The following is a 22,872-nucleotide window of genomic DNA, read 5'->3' on the forward strand; positions in this document are numbered from 1 at the left end:
TTCACGACTATGTTAAAACCTCTTTATGAGAACTTGATCCTAATTTCTTCAAATAAAGTGACCAGTGGTCCTCAACCTTGAGTGTTGAGAGCCTTTAGCATTTTGAGAGCAAATCTGTAAAACCGGCAGGTGCCACAGCTCCATTACCCAGATATAAATGGCTACAGAGAGTCTAAACTTGCAACTTAAAAAAGCACCATAAGAGATTGGTATAGGTAGCACACAAAAGACCAGGAGACACAGTACCATAATAACCGAGGAATGACTCAGACAGAGGCAGTCAAGTACTTGTTAAGCCTCTTTCTGTGACTTGACTCTACATTAAATAGGGGAATTCCCGACTAAGCCTAGAAGAAATGCAATTACTACCACTAAATGACTAATAGTGCTAGTAAGCCTCAGGTAGTTACAGTCTTCATCTGTAGGAGATAAACTGCAGCCACACCTTCTGCTGTGGCGTATGAGCCAGCATTCTTGCAATAAATATCCGATGAGAGATCAATTCGAGCCAGGCATACACAAAGCCAGGAGCTTTGGTAGGCCTCAAGATGTGGAACGTATTGCTGAAAGAAGAAAACCTTTGTCAGAAGCACAGTCTAACTTAAACACAGTGAACACATGAATATAAGTAGACAAGCTGTGTTATGAATAAACATCCCTAAAACCCATAAACGGAACGCTTGCGCTACTTCTCAAATTCTACTATTCCAAAACAGCTACCTTTACCAGGAAATCTCTACTAAATTGAACCCTACTCACCAGAAAGCTGTAAGTGTCTGGAAATTAATGGTTTCCAATACATGCTCAGGTGCATTGAGTTCTAAAAGCAGCATGATAAAAATTCGATGGTAGGGAAGCTGCTGAAATTCACTTTGCCGAACATCATGATCCTGTAGGAGAACTCCGACTACTATACCAAGGACCTACAGAATACAGATTAGAGCTTTAAGTCATGAAGATAATTCACTTACCACTCTACCTAGTCAGGCTTTTTTTTAAACCTTGAAGTCTTAAGCCCCACATTAGAGGAAATGACATTACCACTTGAATGTAAAATTATATTGTTGACAGCCAAAGGGGCCACACATTGATCTGATTTGGCCTGCAGAGTTTTACGTATTTTCTTTGAATTTTAATACCCTTCGTCCAGACATGTATACCCTCCGCAGATGCCCAGTGGTTTTTCTAAAGCTCTAGAAATCATGTCACTGCAATCTAACAACCAAATTCTTCTGGTCTGACATGAAGGTGACAAGAGGCAAATGGTTTTTAGTTCTCCAGGGAAGCTGTTAGGCTGCAAAAATGTCCTACATTTCTTATACAAAGAACTGTTCTGAATGCCACTTGACTTTCCCCCTTAACAGTGAGGAATATGAGAACCTATTTGTTAATTACTCAAGACTAAACTCTAAGTTCATTTTTGCACTATTTTATTATTCAGGTTTCTAAGAATTCCACTGTATAAATCAAAAGAAAACTGTACTTTGTTCCTTTTCAGAAAAATCAAGACAACGACTGCCATGTCACTTCATGGTATCTGGGTTGCCAATCTGTGCTATCTGGGAAGATATCTAGCCATGTCATTTACAGAGATTCTGTGTAGTAAGGGCAAATCTCGCACTAACTAAATGACTTTTGGTTACCGTAACCAAACATTCACATTAAGATGTTTTTTTCGGGGAGCGGGAGGAGGTCTTTTTCAGTTAAAGCATCAAACTCGTCTTTTAAAATTTGGTGGTTATGTTTACGTATCGTCTATGAATTTAATTTCAGTACAGAAAAAGGGGTGCTACAAATGTTCTGAGACAGAGGTGGGCCCTTAGGGTTCGGAACCACCAATGCGGGCTTCATGCACACCGTGAGTAAAGCAAGGAAGGGTTCAGACCTTGTTCAGCAGATTAATCTTTGTGACAGTGTTGGTGGCCTCCCCCGAATGCTTCACTAGCAGTGCAATGAGTCGGACGAAGGCATCCAGGTTGTGATAGCACTTGGCTCGGATCATGGTGGGATTGGCAGCAGGATTGTGCTGCTGCTCTGCCTGAGCACGGTAACTGATTTCAACACACATTTCAGTACACAGACGAAAGAACCTTGTTATGAGGTCATCAGTCTTCAGGATTCCTTGCTGGTGCATCTACCATGGGAACAAAAATATAAAGACACAATGAAATAATACAAACAAACTTAATTTTCATGTTTAAGTAATATTCTCCCATTTATTCCTATTGTCACATTTCTAATTTTTACTTTGTTTAAAAGCTGTCATGAAAATGTGTTTGGCCATTAAGGACCCATGACAGTTTCTCCTGTTTTAAGTTTAATGGAGAACGGAGAAGGTGGAAATTGAGAAAGAGATAATAACATGGCAATTTTGAACAGAAGTCCATAGCCAAATAACTGGGAAAATTATGCAAATTAAACCAACTTTCAGAAACTCACTAAAAGTCACATTAACATATTCTGTCCAAGGTGTATTTTCCCCAAGTAGATGAAATTATACATATTTTACTTTCTCACAGAATATAACATAATTTCTCCCAATTGACTTAACCAAAGTTTTTGAAATTCCAACTAGCTTCACCAGCAAAATCAAGCAATAATTTGTACAAGTAGGTACCCAATGAAACTACCCACAGATCATACCCAGTTATTGAATGTTAATTAAGATAAAGGGGAACGGGCAAGTTTATTTTTTTCAAAAACAGATAAAAAACAAATTTATGACATACGATCTGGAAGTGAAGCAGCAGAGAAGTTATTTTGCTAGTACAAAAGAGAAGACAGTGACAAGCATTAAGGCAGCAGCAGGAGAAGGAAGAGGAGGAGGAGGGGGGGGAGGAAGAGGGGGAGGAGGAGGGGGAGGAGGAGGAGGTCAGTGCTTACTAAACAGAGAAACCAAGCCCAGAATAAATATGTCTGTCTTCTTGTAAACTTTAAATGTCTCTTGATAAGCAATAAAATTGCTGAACTGACAATCATGTACCCTAGCAAAGACAGGAGGCCAGCAAAGGGACCTTTATACATTGAAATCTAAAAATTAACAGGAGAAGAAATGAGGACAGACTTCTATAATCAAGATGGAGCACAAGGAAGAAAGAATTCTCAAAAGGATGCAAAAGAGAACTGAAAAGTATAATACATTATCATTTTCAAATAGAGAAGAAAGGAGTGCTAATAAATAAGCCAGCAGGAAGAGCTGAGACAGGTGCCACATCCATACCCATGAAATACCAATGACCAGAAAAAAACAATTGATTCAAAATTATTCCATCCAAATCAGAAATCAAACTATAAACATACAGTAACAGCTTTTCAAGAGGTATGTTTTTTAATTCCCTCTATTTTTTTAAAGGGAGAAATTAACTTAGTATGATTTACTAAGTAACACTTATCTTGAAAAACTAAACCCAATTTCTATTTCCTAAAATTCAAATCAGCTCTTCTACAACCGTCATTTATTTGATAACAGATCTAATCTGAAATCTTTCTTAAATGCACATCTAAGCTTTAGTCTCAGTTTGAAGAAATATAAAGGTAAATCTACAGAAATAAGCAGATATGTCCCCCTGAACAAACGTCACAAGAGTTCTACTAAAGTAATTCTAAGGCCAGTTCAGGGAAAGTACTACTCTTGGCAGCTAAGTACCAAGATGAGGCCACACTGACTCTTGGGTCTGAGTGCCTCACAGTGGCTGAAAGCAGCCAGTGAGGACCAAAAACAGAATGCTAAATGATACTATGGCTGTTTTTCTACATTTTTTCCTGTTCGTCTTGTTCACAAATATTTCTGCCAAACCTATTTTTTAGCTACAGACTTGTTCCCTAATACTTTAAATCAAAGTTTAATTTAGATCAATTGAATGAAATACTAGAAACTATACCCCCCCAAAAGAATATTGTTAATCAGTTTTAGTTAGATAAGCCACTTAATTTAGAAAATACAATAAAAAGCTCTACCCCATTAAAATATTTGTTTTTTGTTTGTTGTATTTTCTTCTTTTATTTTTTAAACATGGGCTACTATAAGAACTTTTAGCCCATAAGCCCATCAATGCTGATTACCAAGCTGGTGAAATTACTATTTATACACCTGGCAATTTCATTATTCATTATCTGACCCATTGTACTTTGTAGCTGTGACAACTGAAATGGGATAAACAGAACTAAAGGGCACAAATAGAAATGTTGACTTTACTGGTTAGTGACCAATGATGAAATAGGCTGTTATCAATTTAACAAAGTAACTGATGATGGTATTTTTGGTTTACATGAGTATGGAGGTAACTATCTGACCACAGGTACGTAATACTGAGCTTTAATATTGGAGGCATCACACCCTACTTATGTTGAATAAAAAGCACCTTTCTTTCCAAAAGCTCTACCTGTCCAACAAACGCAGAGAAAGCTTTGGTACTGTCACGGCCAGCTGCTGCTGAATGGTAGAGATTCACCCATTCCCTCAGAAGATACTCTGCCTTCTCCCTTAGGCCTGGAGGATCATCGTACTCTGAGGCTTGAGAGATCCCAGAATGCATCATAAAGTTAGGGCCTCCATGAGCACGATCAATCATTGCTTCATAGTTGGATCGCACTACTTCCATCAGCTGGGGCAATCTAGTACAATAAATCCAGAGTGAAAATCAGTCTACTCATGGTTGTGATTTCACAGACATACAGTTGGACAATTTGCTTATTTTTAGTAGAAACCACAAGAGTGATGATCACTTCACCATCTCCATATTTAAACAAAACTATCCTTGGTCTCTTCATTTCTGTCTACTCATAGGGACACAATATGTAAATGACTGACCTTAAACTACTTCTTGACCAAAAAATGGTACCCACTGAAATGGAGCTGGTGTTCATTGTCAACAAGTATTCACTGCATACCTACTATATGACATGATTTGTTATTTATCTTAATTTTGAACAGCTCATTGCGGTATTATTTTCATTTTACACAAGAACAAGCTTAGGGAGGGTAAATCAACTTACCTAAAACCAGACAGATTTTAAGTGGCAGAGATGAGCTTAAACACAGGACTCTGACAACAAGTGTAATATATACGTACTGCTCTGTATCAAGAAGGCTTGGCAGTTAGTTAAGCTTTCATACTTCAAGGGACAAGATTAGGCCTCTCTAAAGCTTCCCATATGTTGGAGGTAAAGCAGTTATAACAGGTAATGTTAGTAAGTCCGCACATTCATTTCTAAAGCTCTTTCTTAGACTGCTGAATACACACAAATCCCAAGAATTTCGTCCTCACCCTTCTGGAGCATTGCCTCTGGAGTGAGCATTAATTCTCATGAGCGTTTCAATCGTGTGGAACAGATCTGCCTCGGTAATATGGGCAACACTCCTTTCATCCACCAGCAGGATTTTTACCAATTGCATAGCAAATGCAACAGCCATGTAGTTTAAACCATTCTCCATTGACTGGCAACACAGAAAGCACAATGTAAGAAGGGCAACGGTTATGGCAAACACACTTCCCAACTACCAGAGTCCCTTCTGTTCAAGTAAACCCTCCATACCTGAGCAAGGTGAAGATCATACTGCTGCATATTAACCAAATGATTGCGAATTAGCAACTCCACTGCCTCCACATTATATTTATATTCATCTCGACATTCAATTAGGCACCTAGCAAAAGTCAGAATTTCTTTATTCATATAGGCTTAACCATATGTAGCAGGTAAAACAGAGACCATTTTATTCAACAGTAATTTAAAGATGCTTTCAGAACCAAATGCAAATCTGTATTCAAGATTCAAAATAACCCGTAATGAAGAATAGAAAGTCCAGTATTAAAACTCAAGCTTTGCTCTCCAAGCCTAGAAAACAAAGCATTCTGTTTAAAACATCAAAATATTTATATATGAACACCACCGCTATTAAAAAATAAAAAAATCAATGAGACCTTTTGAAACCAATGATCTACAATTTATTCCCCAAAGCACAGTACTGGTTTTCTGCATCTGTCATGAGTGCCAGATGGAAAGAGGACAACCATTCAACAATAATCACTACTTAGAATTAGAAATTCCAACTGTCCCATTCGCCTTCCAGATTAAATGGAAACCTCTGGACCCAAACAAGGCCATGTGCATCAGAAGGCAGTCCAATACATATTACTCTCCTAAGATGACTACTGACCTTGTGATCTGTTTGTTACACCATGGAGACCCATATGCCCGGCCATCTTGAAGAGCTTTTAAGACCAAGAGGTGGCATTCCCTGTAGCGCAGTAGCAGGTCAGCATCAGCACCACTTGTGGCATCTAGTAAGCCCTCTACAGCCTATGGGAGGAAAAAAAGTGTTCAGAACCATGGAAAATATAGTACTCAGCCTAACTCTCAAAGCCAAAAACCCAACCTTTAATGCAAAGTACAAGATACCTTCTGGGGCCCAGAGTTAACAGTCTCTCCACTCACCAGAGTCCTTTTCACTTAACCTAACACACATACTCTCTGGTTTGTGCATGCTCTGTGTTCTTCGCTGTCATAAAAGGCTCCACTATTCCTTCAGAGCCAAAATCCAATGCTCTCCATCTTCCCCATACCCCATTACCCAAATACTTGGAGTCAAGGTGTCTCTCAAAATCTATCTTTTTAAATTTCTTAAATAATCTTATTTCAAGACTATCGTGCCTTAAAAAAGAATGCTTCCTTTGCTTTACCGTTTTTAATTGCCATGACTATATTCTATTCTGGAGAAAATCACTGGCTTATTACAGAACAAAACTTGCCTCATATTAACTTTTAAAATCTTAAATGTAACTTAAGTAGATAATGGACAGGTCATTGGATGTTTACAAACCTAGTTTCTTCTGAAAATAAGTTTAAGAACTAACCTTCTGGAGCAATCCAAGAGCAGCTATGGCATCCCGAGAGTTTCGAGACAGTACTACAACCTCCAAAAGACTTCTAAGAGCCTGAGCTTGAGGGTTCATGGCCAACGTTGGTGGGATGGCATGTAGATGTTGTTCTAGCTCTGTAATGCACTTATCATAAATTTGAGCTACATCATCTGTTGCCCAAGCTTGCTGTTTTAGAGAAGAAAATGGCCAAAAAAGAAAAAAACAAAAATTACAAAGATTTTTCATTGACTCATGTACCAATTAAAGTCCTACTTTTTTTCCCCATCAAAAGATGGAGGGGCTCTTCCATGTCACATTCTGAACTATTCAGTCTTAATGCCTTTAGGTGGGGCAGTGCAAGGCAGGCATGGAGAAGGAGGTATTTCATTTGACAGTGGAAAGGCTGGCAGACACAAACACAATCAAGTGATCAAAGAGAGCATAATGAATAATGGAATAGGCTGAGGGCAGCATCACTTGTGGCATCTAATAATCTCTCTACAGCTACAAAGTAAGTAATCCAAACCACGGAAAATAAATTACTCAGTCCAACTGTCAAAAGCCTGAGAGGATATATATGGTGATAGAAGGAAACTAGACTTTGGTTGGTGAGCACACAATGCAATATACAGATGATGTATTAAATAGAATTGTACACTTGAAATTTATGTTATTAACCAATGTCATCCCAATAAATTTAACTTTTAATAAAAGGGGAAAAAGGGGGGGGGGGACCACACAGTATCAGTTCTGTGATATTCCTATCAAAGATACACTCCCTGAATCTATTCATGATAACACATGGAACAAATCCAAATTGGCCCATTCTAGAAAATAACTAGCCAATATCTGCAAAAGTATCAAAGCCAAGAAAAAGGAGGAAAAACTAAAGAGCTATATTAGACTGACCTAAGGGAAACTTTAAAAATATGACAACTAAATGAAATGTGACGTTCTGAAACAGGTCATTTGACTATAAAAGGACAATATTGGGACACTATACAAACCCTAAGTGAGGTCTGAGGATTCAATGGTACTAATGTATCAGCAGTACCTTTCTGATTTCATGGTTGTGCTATGGTCACAGAGGAGAATGCATAAGAGGGATTGGGGGGCATTAAGGTTGGCACCTTATTTCTGTTCAAATGGTTCAGGGGGAGGGGGAACGTTTCTCTCTAAAATTTCTACTTTTCTGTGAATAATTGTTTCAAAAATTTTCTTGAAAAAGTTAAAAAGAAGATTTATTCATTTCTAGAGGGAGGGGAAAGGAGGGAGAAAAAGAGGGAGAGAAACACTGATTAGTTGCTTTGCCTTTCACATGCCCCCAACTGGGGACCCAGCCTGCAACCCAGGCACATGCCCTGACTGGGACTGAACCCAGAACCACTACTTCTCAGTCTGCAGGCTGGTGCTCAATCCTCTGAGCCACACCAGCCAGGGATGAAAAAATATTTTTCTGCAAAAAGATAAAACAAGGAAACCATGTATTCAATAAATTCCTCTAATTATGCCAAACATGAAAGTTAAATTAACCTCATGGATATTAAAAAAAAAAAGAAAAAGAAAAAACCCCAGAAACCAACAATCCTGTGTGCTGTGATCTGATAGAGAACAGAGAATACTTATACTCAACAAAAACTGTGCCATTTTTTCTCTCCCCTTTAACTTAAGCTCCTAGGAAGCAAAAATGTTCATATTAAATTGTAAAAATCTAATCCAACACAAGTATTTACCTTCATGGGCTGAGCTAAAAATCCCGTGGGCTGACTTAAATCATTTGTAGGCAAGAAGCCAGGCACATTGCGTGCAAATTCTTCATAAACAGCGAGCTGCTTTGGGTCCACACCACCGACCTTGGAAAAAGAAAACCTATTTTGACAGGATCCTCTTCACAATCAAAGGAAACATTTTTTGAAAGTGACAAGTCTGCGTGAAAGCAAGCACAGGGGTTCAGAGAAGGGACACAGGAGTCATTACAGAATGTTACGTCAGGATGCAGTGTGCACGTGCATGCACGCGCACACACGAACAGCAGCATTTCCCTGAGTTCTGTCAGTCATCCTCACTTACAAATTCACTTCGCATTTTCCACTGGAAAATGCCTCAAATAGGAGCTGGTAAAAATGATCAGCATAAAGCAACGAGCAATAAAAAGACACATACTCCAGGGGAAGACCAAGCTGGGACACACAAGAACTAACAGGCATATGAATGAACTCTTACAGTAGCACGTCAACAACTGGGGGCTGGGATTACACATCTATGTCATGTCTGTACCTTCTCCACAGGTTGCCTTTAAGTGAAATGCTACTGAGGTGAAATACTTTCTCTAAAACAACATTTGACTCCAATGTCCTAGTCCTGGTGCGGAGTTTAAGCAGTAACAACAGGAAAAAAAACAAAGATGGGGTGTGGAGAGACTGAGCCCTCAATTCTCACTTTCAGCCTGATTTGCTCTGGCATCCGCTCCGCTTGGTATGTTAACACGACCGGGTCACAGTATCTGCGCCCTTCTTGCCTAGCATGTTTTCTCAGCTCAAATTCCTGCGAAAAGAAAAAGGAAAAAGGAAAAATCACTGAGGTTCTTGTTACGAGGCACTTTCTTAGGCATAAAAAAGAAAAATACTTAAAAGGCAAATGCTAAACACTTACAGTTGCTAATCTCTTATCCATCTCAGGGCCTGCTTTTTCTACTGCAGTCTTCTGAATAAAACAGCAAGCTAATTCACAATTGTCCTGAGCTAACTGAGCAGCTGCCTGATCCATCATTTCCCTTTGTTGTGGGGATGCAGTCTATTGGGAAGAGACAGAAAGAAAAAGATGTCCAGTTTTCTGTAAGCAGAGAAGACAAAGACAGACAGGGTACAGGAAATGCAGTGCTTAGGCATATGCATTTAAAAGTTCTGACTTGACTTGTGACTCATTAGCGATGACCATGAAATAGCCTAACAATCTCATCTGTAAGATGACAATACCACTCACCCAAAATATCTTACCAGGTTGTTGTGAAGATGGTAAATAAAATGAAAACAAAAAAGCAGCAGACAAAGGCAGTATTAACCATGACATGAGATCTGAAATTAACTGAGTTGATTGAAAAAAAGAGTGTACGTTGTATGGAGGCACATACCAAGTCACCTCAAATATTTTGAACTGTTCTACTCCAAGTGCTTTAAGTTAAATTCTTCATGGTAAACTGAATAACTCATGCAATAAAAAAAAATAATAATAATAAATCAATTTCTTTAAAGCAATAAATATTTGGGTATCTACTACTTGCCAAACACTGTGTTGAGGATACAATGAGCAAAAAGATATGATACGTCACTCCACAGAATTTACAGTCTAAGAGAGAGGTATGAAATATGGTGACTCTGAAAAGTAGAGATGCAAAGAAAAGAAACTCCAACAAGCAGCAACAAGTTTTGTACTCCAGCACGGAAATAATCAACTTACACGAAGGGCTGAGGCAAAACTGTTTTTCAGATTGGTGGATATGCTCATGAGCAAAGGCTCCCTGCAAGTAATCATAGCCATTCCAGCTGTCAGGTTACGCATCATGTGATGAGCTGCTATTCGCATTCGAGATTCCTCAGAATCCAGGGCAAAATCCTTCCTGACTATTTGCTCACAAGTAGTCATGGCAATCTTAATTGATCGATCCACCACGGGATGGACCAACTCCTGGACAGCCCGTTCAATTGCTTGGCGCACACACTGCTTCAACTGTGGATGGGCCTGAAACAAGGGAATCTAAGTGGGGAAAAACAAGATAAGTCAACAGTCTGATAAGACAGCCCAATTTCTGTGGACAATCACCACCCAGGATTTTGGAATTATTCCAATGTTAACCATTCACTACCAATTCCTAACTTTAATCAATAAAAGCTCAGGAGTGAGAAGTTGTTCTAAAAGAGGTAGTAGTATACCTTGTGATACAAGATAACATGTCTTTGGTTTTTTAAAAAGTTCTATTGTTCATTTCAAGATGCATTACCTGCTTAATTTAAATGTAATTTATTCAAGTACTCCTTTATTTATTTTTAAAAATATTTTATTTTTTATTTAGGGGGTGGGGGGAGAGAATGCCCCCAACCAGGAGCCTGGTGCACAACCCCAGGCATGTGCCCTGCTGGGGAATCGAACTGGCAACCTTTTTGGTTTGCAGGATGATGCCCAAACCCACTGACCCACACAAGTCAGAGCTCAGGTACTATTTTAAAAAGTAACTTTCTTAGTAGTTTGGGAAAATGGAAAAAAAAAAATCAAATTTACAGAGAAAATGCTTTCTACAAAAACTTTTATTGATACAAGTAATTCCTCAGAATAGCAAGCATTTTATATGAAGCCTTTGCTTTTACTTGAAAAACTTTCCCATCTTTTCTCTGGTAGAAACTATGCTCTAATACTCATTTTGTATCTAACTTACTGCATTTATAAAAAATTTTAAATACAAAAGTATTCAGATTAATGGAAGTAATATAAAGGAGAATCACAATTTCTAGATCTAGGTTTTTCCTTCAAAAAATTAAGCACCACATCTATAGAAAAAACAGAAAGACCAGGTTAACATGATCTCTTTAAATGTTTTCAAGTCCTTTAAGTATGAAAGTTCAATGGATTAATAATTTTATATATTTGTGAACATTTTCAATTTCTAAAAACAATGAGCATCAAAACTCGAAGTATCTGATATTAAACTAAACAAATGTTAAGCATAATAAGACAGAAGATAATACAGACAGTAAAATACAACCTTTAAGAATAGGGGAAAAAATTGATGAGAAGTTATTTTATGACGTTAGACCAGACTGCCTTCCAGAACCAGGCCACAGAAACAAAGTATGAACTTACTTCCAGACCTTGACCTGGAGGTGTAATACACACACACACACACACATACACACACACACACACACACACACACACACACACACACGAGTCGGCTCAGTTTCTGCTATCAGCCTAAAGAAATGGCTGAATGCAAGAGTAAGGTGACATGGTAATGCAATAAAGAGCAAAAAGCTATGACATAACACTAAGGATCTTCTAACCTGAGCAAGGAATTTTTGGAGATTATGATTACAGAGAGTGGGGCCAAAGTACATTTATAGTTGTTCACATGGAAAATAATAAATAATGAACAATAAACTATTTTGCGTACTCACAACTATAAACCTGTTTTGCCCCACTTTGTATTGCCAGCTTTATTTTTTTAAGAGCATCCAACTATATTTAATTTCATGGGTACTTAGCAAACAGCAGTAGTCATTGCAAACATTCACAACTTTCATTCAGAAGGCCAAAGGTCACTTCTCCATCAGTCTCTTAGTCAAAATAAAAGCTCCTACACTGGGCTGAGGGCCATGGATGGTTCCAAATTTTTGCCATCCTAATAGGGCAGGGCATGACTCTCTGGTTTGCATAGGGGCCAACTGTCTTTATTTTAATCATGGGTTTGGATATCGTGAACCAATATAAATGATGCCTAGTCACAATGACTAATTTTAGAGTAGAAAAAAAAAAAACCTAGCTATACTACACAGCAGTTCCAATCCCTGCTCTCTGCATAGAAACCTACAAGCTAGGAATCCAGGAAGAAAGGAAAAAGGGAAGGTGACCTGTGTCACAAAGCATAAGTTAGGGGATGGATTGGTGTTTACTTACAGTTGGGTTTAGAGTGATGTGTGGTGACAGGCCTGCGAGGGAATAGACATTGATGTCATGATAGCTGTACTGTGGCTGTGGTGGAACCGCGGCTGTACAGGTGGTACTGGTAGCTGGTGTTGTAGAAGTTGCTAGAAGTGAAGAGATAAAATAAGAGCTAATAAAAAAAAAAGGGTGTGGAGTGTATGGCACAAGCCACATCTTCCCCACCCTGAATTATCTTTAAGGGAAATTCTATTATTTTAACAGATATGAACAAAGCATGGAAAACTGTGTCAGCAGCAGTGCCCATACCACAGAAATCAACTGGGGGGGGGGGGTCAATGACACAAAGGAGGCCCAAATCTTATATAAATGCCTATTTTCAACCTAGGCTGGTTGAAAATCTGGTTTTAGCTGGGGATTCTTAGCTACTGAAGATTGAGGAAAAAAAGCTGGTTTATCCTAATCACAATTGCTAATAGTTTGTTCAACATCTCTGCCACCCCCCACGCTTCCAATCATCTTGACCCAGATAAAACAATCCACTCTCCCAGCAGGTCCAGCTGGTTTGCCCATCCCTAGATTTAAGGAATAACACAGGCGATCTTGCCATTGAATTCTTTCTGAGACCTCAAACAATATAAATGATAACCCCCACTTATGTAGAAATACTGTATGAATTAATCAGATGGAGTCTAACACAGTATGACAATGCCTAGGCATTGCTAATATTTCCTTAGTAATTTAGCACACCCATCAAAAAGTATACAAAAGTTTTAGCACCACGTAACGCTGAGCAATTATAACTTGCTATATGCATGGAAATGTACCATTTAAGAAAACGTTCTGGTAATGAAAGGGCTAGGTAACTACCACACTTACTTGTGGTTGTGATGGGAGGAAGTTCTTCTGGCTGCTTGACATCTTTTTTTGGAGCAGAGAGCTGTTCATCTAAGTTCTTTAGGCGATCTTTATCCTTTAGGAGGTTTCCAGGTTTCAGCTCATTGATGTCTAACGCAAGGTTCTTGCAGAGTACCTCAATCTCAAACTTCAAGTTTAACTGCATAATTCCAATATTTGATTAAGATTTTTAAATAAAATTTTATTTTATTCATAATATACACTCTTCTCACCCAACTGTTACAGTGCTCCCCCATACTCTACCTTTCCTGTAGATTTAATAATATAAAGACAGGGAATGTTCCGAAGTATAAAAAACGACAAATTTACCTTTAAGTCATGTTCCTGGTGTAGCTCAGCTAATACATTCATGATTGCCATTGTCCAGGGGTTGGGTGGCCTAAAAACCTAAAGAAAACCTATTATGTTAAGCTGTTCCCCAAATCACTTCGATTTGTGTTATTTAACCGTTTGAGAGCCACGCGTAATTGCTAAAATTCTCATGAGAAATGCCAGGCTATTCTGTTGAGAAGTGCGGAGTTTATAAAAATGTCTATAAAAACATTATTCATAATAATTTGCTGAAAATTTCACAACATACAGTAAACACACTCTTCTTTTGTAGTGTTCTTTGATGCAATTTAGCAAAAAATTTATTGCATTAGAATTATTATAACAATTATTTTAGAAAAAAATTCTTTCCTTCAATATGGCTTTTGAAGTATAATGTATGACATAATATAAAACCTATTATTATAATTTGAAAAAACACATATCAACATTAACAAGCAAGAAGTATGCCAATATTGCATAGATTTTTGAAGAAAAAAAACCTTCACAATGTACAAAAAAAAGAATGAACACAAATGGCATTCATACGAGACATATATCAACAGATTATCAACGGTGAAAACCAAACAAAACTGAAATGCAAGAACAATACAATAGCAAAAGCTTCCTTACCATGCACACGCATAGTTTCGACGATTATTGCAAAGATAAATGAAATTAAAAGGACAGTTTAAAATGTAAGTAAAAATTATAACAGAATTAATATGTATTTGAAATAGTGTAAAAATTTGAAATTTGGATCAACGTGAAGAAAAGTGATATCAATATATAACCTGAGGTACAAAAAAAGAGAACAAAACATAAAATATGAATTATTTCATTGTTATTTACATTTACAGCCATTGAAAGAGTAGCTGGGAGCGATGCTGGCACTCAAACGGTTAAAACAGTTAAGCACTTATACTTAAGTGGCTACAACAAAACCTCTAGCCTTTCTACCTATATTTCAGAAAAACACCAAAACCCAAAGACACCTCTTAGCCAGCAGTCCCTTCATTCTAATTAGCCTCTGACATTGGAAATGCAACTTAACCCAAGGAAAACTGATTGAACTAACACTGCTCACAAGAATAGAACTTATTCATCTTGTGCTGAAATTAACTTATGTTTAGCCATGAATAAAATATTAAAATCTACTCACCACACTACGAATGCTAGACTCTAAGACTTTGGCAACAAAGGGCACTACATAGAGCAATTCTTGCTGTCCTTTAACGTAAGCCTCTAGCAGCAAAGATTTTACATCCAAGTCCTATGGGGAAAAAAGTATTTTTAATGCTGAGGATATATTTCAGAACTCTTCACAAAGTACACAAAAAAAGGCAACCTGCTAAACTCATCCTCAAAAGAGGAATCAACACAGTATGACTCTTGCCTTACAAAAAGAAAGGGGTGACAAATTACCTTACTAGCTTATGTTTATCCTGCTAAATGTGAGGCCATGAGCACATTAATTACGGATTCAAAACATTGCCAAACTCTTAACAAATACCCCAGTAATCATTAACATAGCCTCCCAATAAAGTCAAGACTTTTAGACATAATATGCTTTACAAACACTCTCTCAAGTTTTACATAAACCTTTAGCTGAAACTCACAGTATGTAAGATGGGTTTATTTTTAGCTAGTGTGATCATTCCTAGCCAATGTCCCAAATTCTTCAGCAAAGAACGATCTGAGAAATTGGCTGCAGCTTTATCAGAGGTCAGTAGTACCTTAAAAAAAAAAAAAAAGTTGGATTAAGAAAGGTATGAGCTTATGGACAAAAAAAAAAACCCCAACTAAATATATGAAAATCTCATTATTCTATGTTAAACCATTGATTATGAGAACATGGACCCAAAATAGATCTACTCCATACTATCACAGCACTATTTTGTTGTGTTGTAACATTTTTTTTAACACATCTTTCTTTACTTTTTAAAAACATAGGTACTGTAACTACATCACACAAAATACAAAGTACACAGGGTTAAAAGTGTCATGTATGCTCCCACAGAATTTTGATACTCTGAAAATGTTACGTAGTTGGAAGGAAGACCCAACTGCCAAGTCTATCTTGAATAGCTAAATTCAATTCAAATGAAGACTCTATTCATGCTTCGAAGTCCATCGAGACAGCAGGCACACGGAGGAATGAGATCGTGATCCCAGTATCTACTGCCAACTTTAGTGTTATCCAGGTTACTCACTGTACAACTCTGGAGACAAGACAACTTTCTGAAATACAACAATGTATTGCACAAACACTTCTTTGCAAATTTCTAGGAAACCCAATCCATCTCATTAGTCTTTTAGTTCTTTCTTTTGTAAGGGGGACAGAACCATCACATACATCCATCTACTACTACTGCATGGTACCTCTTAATTTATGGCTATAAATTAAAATGTATAATTGAAAATGTTGTTTGAAAGGATCTTGAGATTCTGCTTCCAAGTATGTGGAAATTTTCACATATCCCAACCATCCTTACTATCAGACAATAAAGGCTAAATATAGTTATGTTCCTTAATTCCATCCAGCAACAGCAGAATGTCACAATGTCAGCTGTGCACCAAAAGAACCAGGAATTCTTTTGCACTACAGCGTAACCTAGAATGGGGAAAATTCCCATCCACAGGCTTAAATATAGTGCTGGCTCTATAGCCAATGTCCCAAGTTATTCAGTAAAGAACGATCATAGCTATATGTTAGTTCACACTGCATGCTCTAAAAGTTATTCCTCCTAATAAAGAAAATACTTCCATTTTATGGAACAAGGATGCACTCATTAGGCAGAGTTTAACCTTAAACTGAGAATCTTAAACAAGTAGTCCACAAACAAGTCTAGAGTTGAGAAATATCATAAAGGAAAACATTCACAAGAATGTTATTTCTGTAACAATTAAAGTCAACAACCTAAATATCCATTAGCAACATATATCCATACAATGAATTTCTATTGAAACTATTAAAAGAAAAAAAAGGGACTACAGCTAAGAGCATATTGCAAATAATACGTAGAGGGGAGAAAAGTAAGTTAAAATCAGGCAGAGGATAAGGGGCAAGCATGTACAGAACGATGAAAACATTCAGAAGAGCAGTTACTTTCAGAGTAAATAGCACAGAGAGTGTGTAAGACGCAATTCTTCATGAAATTTAGGTCTATATTTGAAACAAATGCTAGAGCAAGTTTCATAGACAACACGTACAAAAAACAAAAACAGTCTCAAAATAGAAAAAGAACAGAAGAGAAATACAAGAACTTACTTTGATGTTTCTGTAGGTCTCATTTAGAACCATCTTATTAAATTCAGGATTCTTCAGCGTGTCAAGGAAGTTTGAATACAGGCTGTGAAAGTTTGGCTCAATACTGACTCTCTTCATAACCAGGTATTGTGAAACCCAAGGCATGAATTCTTCCTTCACAGTTTCCTTTAGTTCTTCAACCTAGCCAACGAATGACACAGGAAGTATACAATTTAAAGAAAATACAGTTATGTGTTTTATTTCAAAGAACAGTACTACAGCAGATGGCTGCCTGCAAAATTAGGTGCTAAATGACATCGCCATGCTATAACCTGTGGGTGAATAAGGACTGAAACATCTATGGTAGCTTTGAACTTTAAAATTAAAAAGCATGTAGTCCCCTCACCCCCATCTTACCCAACTCTCCAGTGGACCAAAAGAGGATACATGATTAATCTACAATCTGCCACTAAAAGACCTAACACCAGAACTATGTTTTCCTATATTTCCATCTCTGGAAATCACCTGTAAACTTTGATGCTTCTTTTCTAAAAACTATATTAAAGGCTTTTAATCCCCCTACCAATCATTTTTGGTGGGGTTTGAAAAAACAGTACTGCATATGAGATCTGTCCAGAAGATCTCCACCGCGTACTATGAAAAAAAAAGAAAGTTACTGAAGTAGATATAAGATACAAGAAACATTGTACACAGGGCAATGATGCCTCAGTTTCCTTAAAAGTAGACACCTTAGGACCTCACACAGTTCTCCCAGTCACCATCAGCTGGCCCACTGTATTTTCCTGAATCTCAGACAACCTGAACGCTCTTTTCTCTCAAGGATGATTTTAGTTTTGGGAAAAGCCAGAAGTCACAGGGCACCAAATCTGACTGCAGGGGGGACTGGGCGACCTGGGTGACTTGCAGTCTTGCCAAAACTCTGCACAAGGCGTGATGCATGAGCAGGCACGTTGTTGTGATGAAGCTGCCAATCACCGGCTGCCCAAAGCTGCGGCCTTCTGAGTCATCTGAGTAGTTTCCAGAGGAAATGTTCAAGCTTCATGCAAAATTTGACAGATTCATTGCTCTACTTGCTCAGTCATTTTGAATGGGACAGCCACACAGTACACATGCTCACTCAAAGGCATCTCCTGCCCCCACTGACTAGTACAGTAAAGGGGTCATTGTTCGTGCATGTGCATTCCAGTACTCTCTCCTTGGCTGCCAGGTTACATCAATGTCAGCAAACCATTCTACTAACAATGGCTGGACTCTTTCCTGACAGATGTCGTATATCTTAAACCCACTTGTTTAGTTTAATCTTATTGGGTAAAACGGGGATTCCTAAGTATTCCCTTAGCATATAATCTTGTAAGCAAAGCATCATTCCTTACACTTTTCACAAGGTCTACCTCAATTACTAGGTTCCTAATAAATGCTCTGAATGGTCTCTGGGAGGGACATGAGTTGTGAGTAGAAGTATCTTCCATCAACATGAGATCATGAAGTTTATTTTTAAATGCTTGCAACTCGCTACCAAACAATACATTTAAACTAGTGCTATTTTAATGTCTACAAAACTACAACCACTAGTTGTATATGTACATTCAAAGTGAAGTATTAAAAAGGATGTAGAATGTGAAATAAAAATCCCCCAACTCATTAGGGATAAGAATAGAGAGCATTTGTAGTGATATGTAAACTATTACATGATGCTCACCTTTTGTGTCATATTCGACTGGGAGAGATTGTTGAAGATAAAAGCAATTTTCTCTTGGATGTTTTCTGGGGGCTCTACAATTCTTTCAGTTTGGTCCGTGGCCACAAGCAACGTGTCTATATTTGTAGTATTAATAGAAGGCTAAAGAAACAAAAATACATAAAATAAACAAATTAAAATGCTTAGCTGACAAATCCCAGGAAAAATGTATACAAATTACTTTAGCATAAAAAAATACACATCGCACTGAAGTGTTGTCAAGAGTATGTATCAAAGTACTCATAGTGGCCGCCTCTGGGAACTCTGGGGGAGATACAAAGGGAGAAATGCTGGTCCTTTATATTTCTTACTAGGCATGTGTTATTTACAATGCAATTAAAATACATGCTCACTAATGCATACATTACAACATAAAAAATCCTGGAAGAGAAAAAAAATAGACCTACTTACTGGCACATCTTTCTTAAAGCTGACTCCGGTAGGCCTGGTGACAGTAACGGTTTTAGCAACAGTGGTGGTTGTTGAGGTCGTTACCATAGTGCTAACCTGACCAGCAAGGGGTGCCTTTGCTGGAACCTGGGCCTGAGCCTGGGCCTGAGCCAGTGCAATACTTCCAGGGGTTGTGATAGAGCCCTGCATTTTCACAGGAGGATCTCTAGATTGCTGTCCGTACTCGATGTACTATAGGAGTTAGGAGAGGAAAACACATTAAAAGAGTTCTTAACAGAAATTGAAAATTTTGAATTACACTTCCCTCACTTCTGAGAGGCTACAGGTCATTACAGATTGCTCTTTTTGTTCAAATATCTTCCTTACTTTTTGCCCCATCCTGGCCCATATTCCCAACTACATAATACATAAGTGAATACACCACAGCCTCTTCGAGGGCAAAATATTAGTATTATGAAAGAAGTAATCTAGCAAAACAAATTCCCAAAAAGCAGCCACAAATACCTGCATATAAATTTCTTTAAATTCCTTAATACATATATATTTTAACTACTTAAATTTATACAATAAACTGATCTTTTCATTGAAGGCCAATGAGAAACCTAAGGCCTAAATTACACACTGTGATGTGAGCGAAATCTCATAAAGCTCTTACTACAGAACAAAAACAAAACAAAAACACGGTACCAAGCCAATGAGAAGGTAAGCAATGATACTGAATGGATATTCCAAGATAGGCTTAGAAATTTCAAGAACAGTCACATAAGATGGCTTAAAATGTATACTCTCTAGGTCCTTTTCCTTGGGGACTGCCCCCTTTTTAGAAAATACCTCAAAGGAATCAAAGCAGGGTAACAAGTCTGTATTTTTAAGTTAACACTGATCTAAGTCTTAGACCAAACAGCTTTGAATCATATATAAATCAAAGGAACAATTTTACTTATTTATATCCAGAATTGCCATTCCGAATCCTTTTTAAAATCTGACGAAGTTTCTGTTGGTAATAGTAAAAGACGTCTATCCTTCAACAGCATGATCAGGATGAAAGACTCGTAAAAGTGTTTTATTAAATCAGACAAAACCACTGCTTAGAAGAAATAAAGAATGCCTTTTTTCCACAATCTATTATAAGCTGCAAAGTAAGCAACAATACGTATACCTATATCATGCTAATCATTAAGAAATCTTAATTCCAGTCCCCATATCCGAAGTCAAATTAAAATAAACAAAACCCTCCAGCTAATAGAAAGGTTTTAGGTGCTGAAAACGCTTACCTCCTGTAAATGATGTGGAAACTGCATAAAGTGACTGATAGAAGCCAAGTGCTGACAATACTGGGGATAGTCCTTCAATCTGCCAATGAAAACATTCAATCATTATTTCAAGAACAGAGGCAGCACGATTAACAAAACTTTCTTCCAAATGCTAGTCTAGGCCATTTCTCCCATTTTACCTATGAACTACCTTCTTTGAAAGAATGCCAAAAGGAAGAATACAGAAGTATTGGAGAGAAATATTTATGAACTTCACCTCCCTTTACTTCAGAAAACAGTATCTTTTAAAAGGTTTTTTCTTACTTAAAATTGATTACAATGAGCGATTAAAACTGCTATCTGGAAACACCACCAAATGTCCACCAACAAGTAAATGGAGAAACAATTTGTAGTTCACCCAAAAATGGGATACTAGTCAGCAATAAAAAGAAACTACTGAAACGTGTAGTAACATGGGTGAATCTCAAAAGAACCATGCTAAGTGCAAGAAGTCAGACTCACACACAGTTTGGTTCAAGTCAAATAACAATCTGAAAGAACTAGAACCAAATCAGATCTCTGATCGCCAGGGGTTAGAGGTAGGAGAAGGTGAGCGTCAGATGGGAAACAAGAGAACTTCTTGAGAGTGATACATTCAGTATCTTGACTGTGATGGTGTTGGTTATAAGACTATAAATTTGTCAAAATTTAAAGAACTATACATCTAAAATGGAGACTTTCACTGTGTAAAAAGTATATCTCAATAAACAAATTCTCCCTGCAATTTCATTTTATACTGTTCTTACCACTTATTGAATAACTTTTAACTACTTGAATTATTTTGACTCTTTCCTCTTCTACTTCACACAATCGTTAAGATTACTTAACAGATACATGATGGGACATGGCAAGAAACAGTTGATAAATGAGTTATTATTTCTCCTTATATTAAAAAAGAGAAGTTTCATAGGAAATCTATCCACTTACCTATTTTTAAATCTATCTAGTGCAGCAATCCCAAAATAATACATTTTGGATCCAAAAGGCTTGCGTAAGGCTTCAAGAACATATCGCAGGGCCAGGCCTAGCGCCATGTAAGTGACCAGTCCTTTTTCAATTATCCCACCAAACAAGCAGGCTGTTATGTGTAACTCTTTATCAGGGTACTGGGGGAAAAACCGGTATTCTTCAAACAAGTTCCTTAGCATACAATTAAATACTTCTCGTTCCCTCTTTATGGTAGAATCTTTAAACCTCTGTAGCATTTCTAATACCTGGAAAAAGCAAGACAGAAACAATACACACATAAAGGAAATTATTAAGAGCCTTCCTAAAGTGCTCTAATATAAGTAGGCAGAACATTTCATAAAAAATTGTGCTTGAGTTAAATGTTAAGGTTTCAAATGATATAGACATATCAACATACTTTGAGTTGGATTTCTAAAATCTTTGCAAGGGGCATTTAAGATTTACCTAGACCATAAAGATTTTGATTATTCTAGACACTCACCTCATCAACAGACATGGTTGGATGTGGTGGGTGATTATATATTCTCTGGAAATAGCTGTTTGCTTCATCATCTATCTCTTTACTAAAGTGCTGATTTGCCTCTGGCCACACCTGAGACAAGTCCGCTGTTAGAAACAAAAAAGCAACCAGTGGGCATTTAGGCTCTAACTTCACTCCCTCATAATGCACTCATAAAGCCAGAGAGACCAATACAGTTTTAATTTTAAGGGGGAAAAAATAAACCAAAGACAGTATTATGTGGTCAAGTTTTAATATTCAGCTATTCTAAATAAACATAAAGGATTTTAACAACACTGCCATACAACTACAGTTCTACCTTAATATTTTCTTCATCAGGACTTTCGTACGTTTAAATTCACAATACAACCTCAATTGAAATTAACAAGTCTTTACTACTTTGTTAAAATAATAAAAACTACATTTACCATATAAGAATCATCAATGCATGTGCATGACATACTGATATAAACACAAAGCATGCTATAAAACGTAACACTCAGACAGGCCTTTCACACTAACATTTTCAAGGCATTTGGTATACTATCGAATTTTGCATAATGAGTATTTAGTCCCAACAACTCCAGTCAATATACTTATGTATTTACAAAGAAGACTTCTCTGACTTTGGGATAACTAAGGAGGTGAAACTTTAAAAACTGTTTTAAGTAACACATATCTATTACACAATATGTGGCAGTATTTATTACATGTAATAAGGTGATATATATCATAAAGTTATAACCTTAAACTAAATTAAGAGATTTATCTTATAAACTGCCAAACTGAAACAGAAATATGAAATCCTCCTGGCTGCTCTTGATTTAATTCAAAAAACTTAGGATTAGTATAAGATTGGTCTTTTACTTAGTAAAATCTTGAGTATAAGATTTGACTTTCCTCTTTACTATACATCTTACTTTAAGGATGAC

General features: G+C 37.2%; 1 protein-coding gene and 1 non-coding gene across 8 annotated transcripts in view; both read right to left on the reverse strand.

The window, feature by feature from the left end:
• The window catches only part of CNOT1 (CCR4-NOT transcription complex subunit 1), a 77,192-nt gene that overhangs the window by 9,030 nt on the left and 45,290 nt on the right, over positions 1-22,872 (reverse strand). For 3 of the 7 annotated variants that reach the window (XM_090260210.1, XM_090260212.1, XM_090260209.1), the window contains exons 20-42: positions 21,923-22,047; positions 21,400-21,686; positions 20,434-20,512; positions 19,160-19,390; positions 18,710-18,850; positions 17,011-17,190; positions 15,359-15,475; positions 14,902-15,012; positions 13,740-13,817; positions 13,392-13,569; positions 12,528-12,658; positions 10,317-10,613; positions 9,513-9,653; positions 9,300-9,404; positions 8,594-8,713; positions 6,855-7,046; positions 6,158-6,300; positions 5,536-5,644; positions 5,268-5,437; positions 4,362-4,614; positions 1,886-2,134; positions 760-923; positions 446-563 (exon numbers count right to left, since the gene is read on the reverse strand). In XM_090260210.1, the coding sequence (XP_090116336.1) occupies positions 446-563; positions 760-923; positions 1,886-2,134; positions 4,362-4,614; positions 5,268-5,437; positions 5,536-5,644; positions 6,158-6,300; positions 6,855-7,046; positions 8,594-8,713; positions 9,300-9,404; positions 9,513-9,653; positions 10,317-10,613; positions 12,528-12,658; positions 13,392-13,569; positions 13,740-13,817; positions 14,902-15,012; positions 15,359-15,475; positions 17,011-17,190; positions 18,710-18,850; positions 19,160-19,390; positions 20,434-20,512; positions 21,400-21,686; positions 21,923-22,047 (3,719 nt within the window). Of the gene's footprint in view, positions 1-410; positions 564-759; positions 924-1,885; positions 2,135-4,361; positions 4,615-5,267; positions 5,438-5,535; positions 5,645-6,157; positions 6,301-6,854; positions 7,047-8,593; positions 8,714-9,299; positions 9,405-9,512; positions 9,654-10,316; positions 10,614-12,527; positions 12,659-13,391; positions 13,570-13,739; positions 13,818-14,901; positions 15,013-15,358; positions 15,476-17,010; positions 17,191-18,709; positions 18,851-19,159; positions 19,391-20,433; positions 20,513-21,399; positions 21,687-21,922; positions 22,048-22,872 lie in introns of all 7 variants that reach the window. The other 4 variants (XM_090260214.1, XM_090260215.1, XM_090260213.1 and 1 more) reach the window with 2 other exon arrangements.
• On the reverse strand, positions 16,261-16,397 carry LOC149994025 (small nucleolar RNA SNORA46). Its single transcript, XR_016507927.1, has one exon. It is a non-coding gene; the product is annotated as a small nucleolar RNA SNORA46 (small nucleolar RNA).

This window comes from Furipterus horrens, unplaced genomic scaffold, assembly GCF_987537825.1.
Source record: "Furipterus horrens unplaced genomic scaffold, mFurHor1.1.pri manual_scaffold_13, whole genome shotgun sequence".
Classification (NCBI taxonomy): domain Eukaryota; kingdom Metazoa; phylum Chordata; class Mammalia; order Chiroptera; family Furipteridae; genus Furipterus; species Furipterus horrens.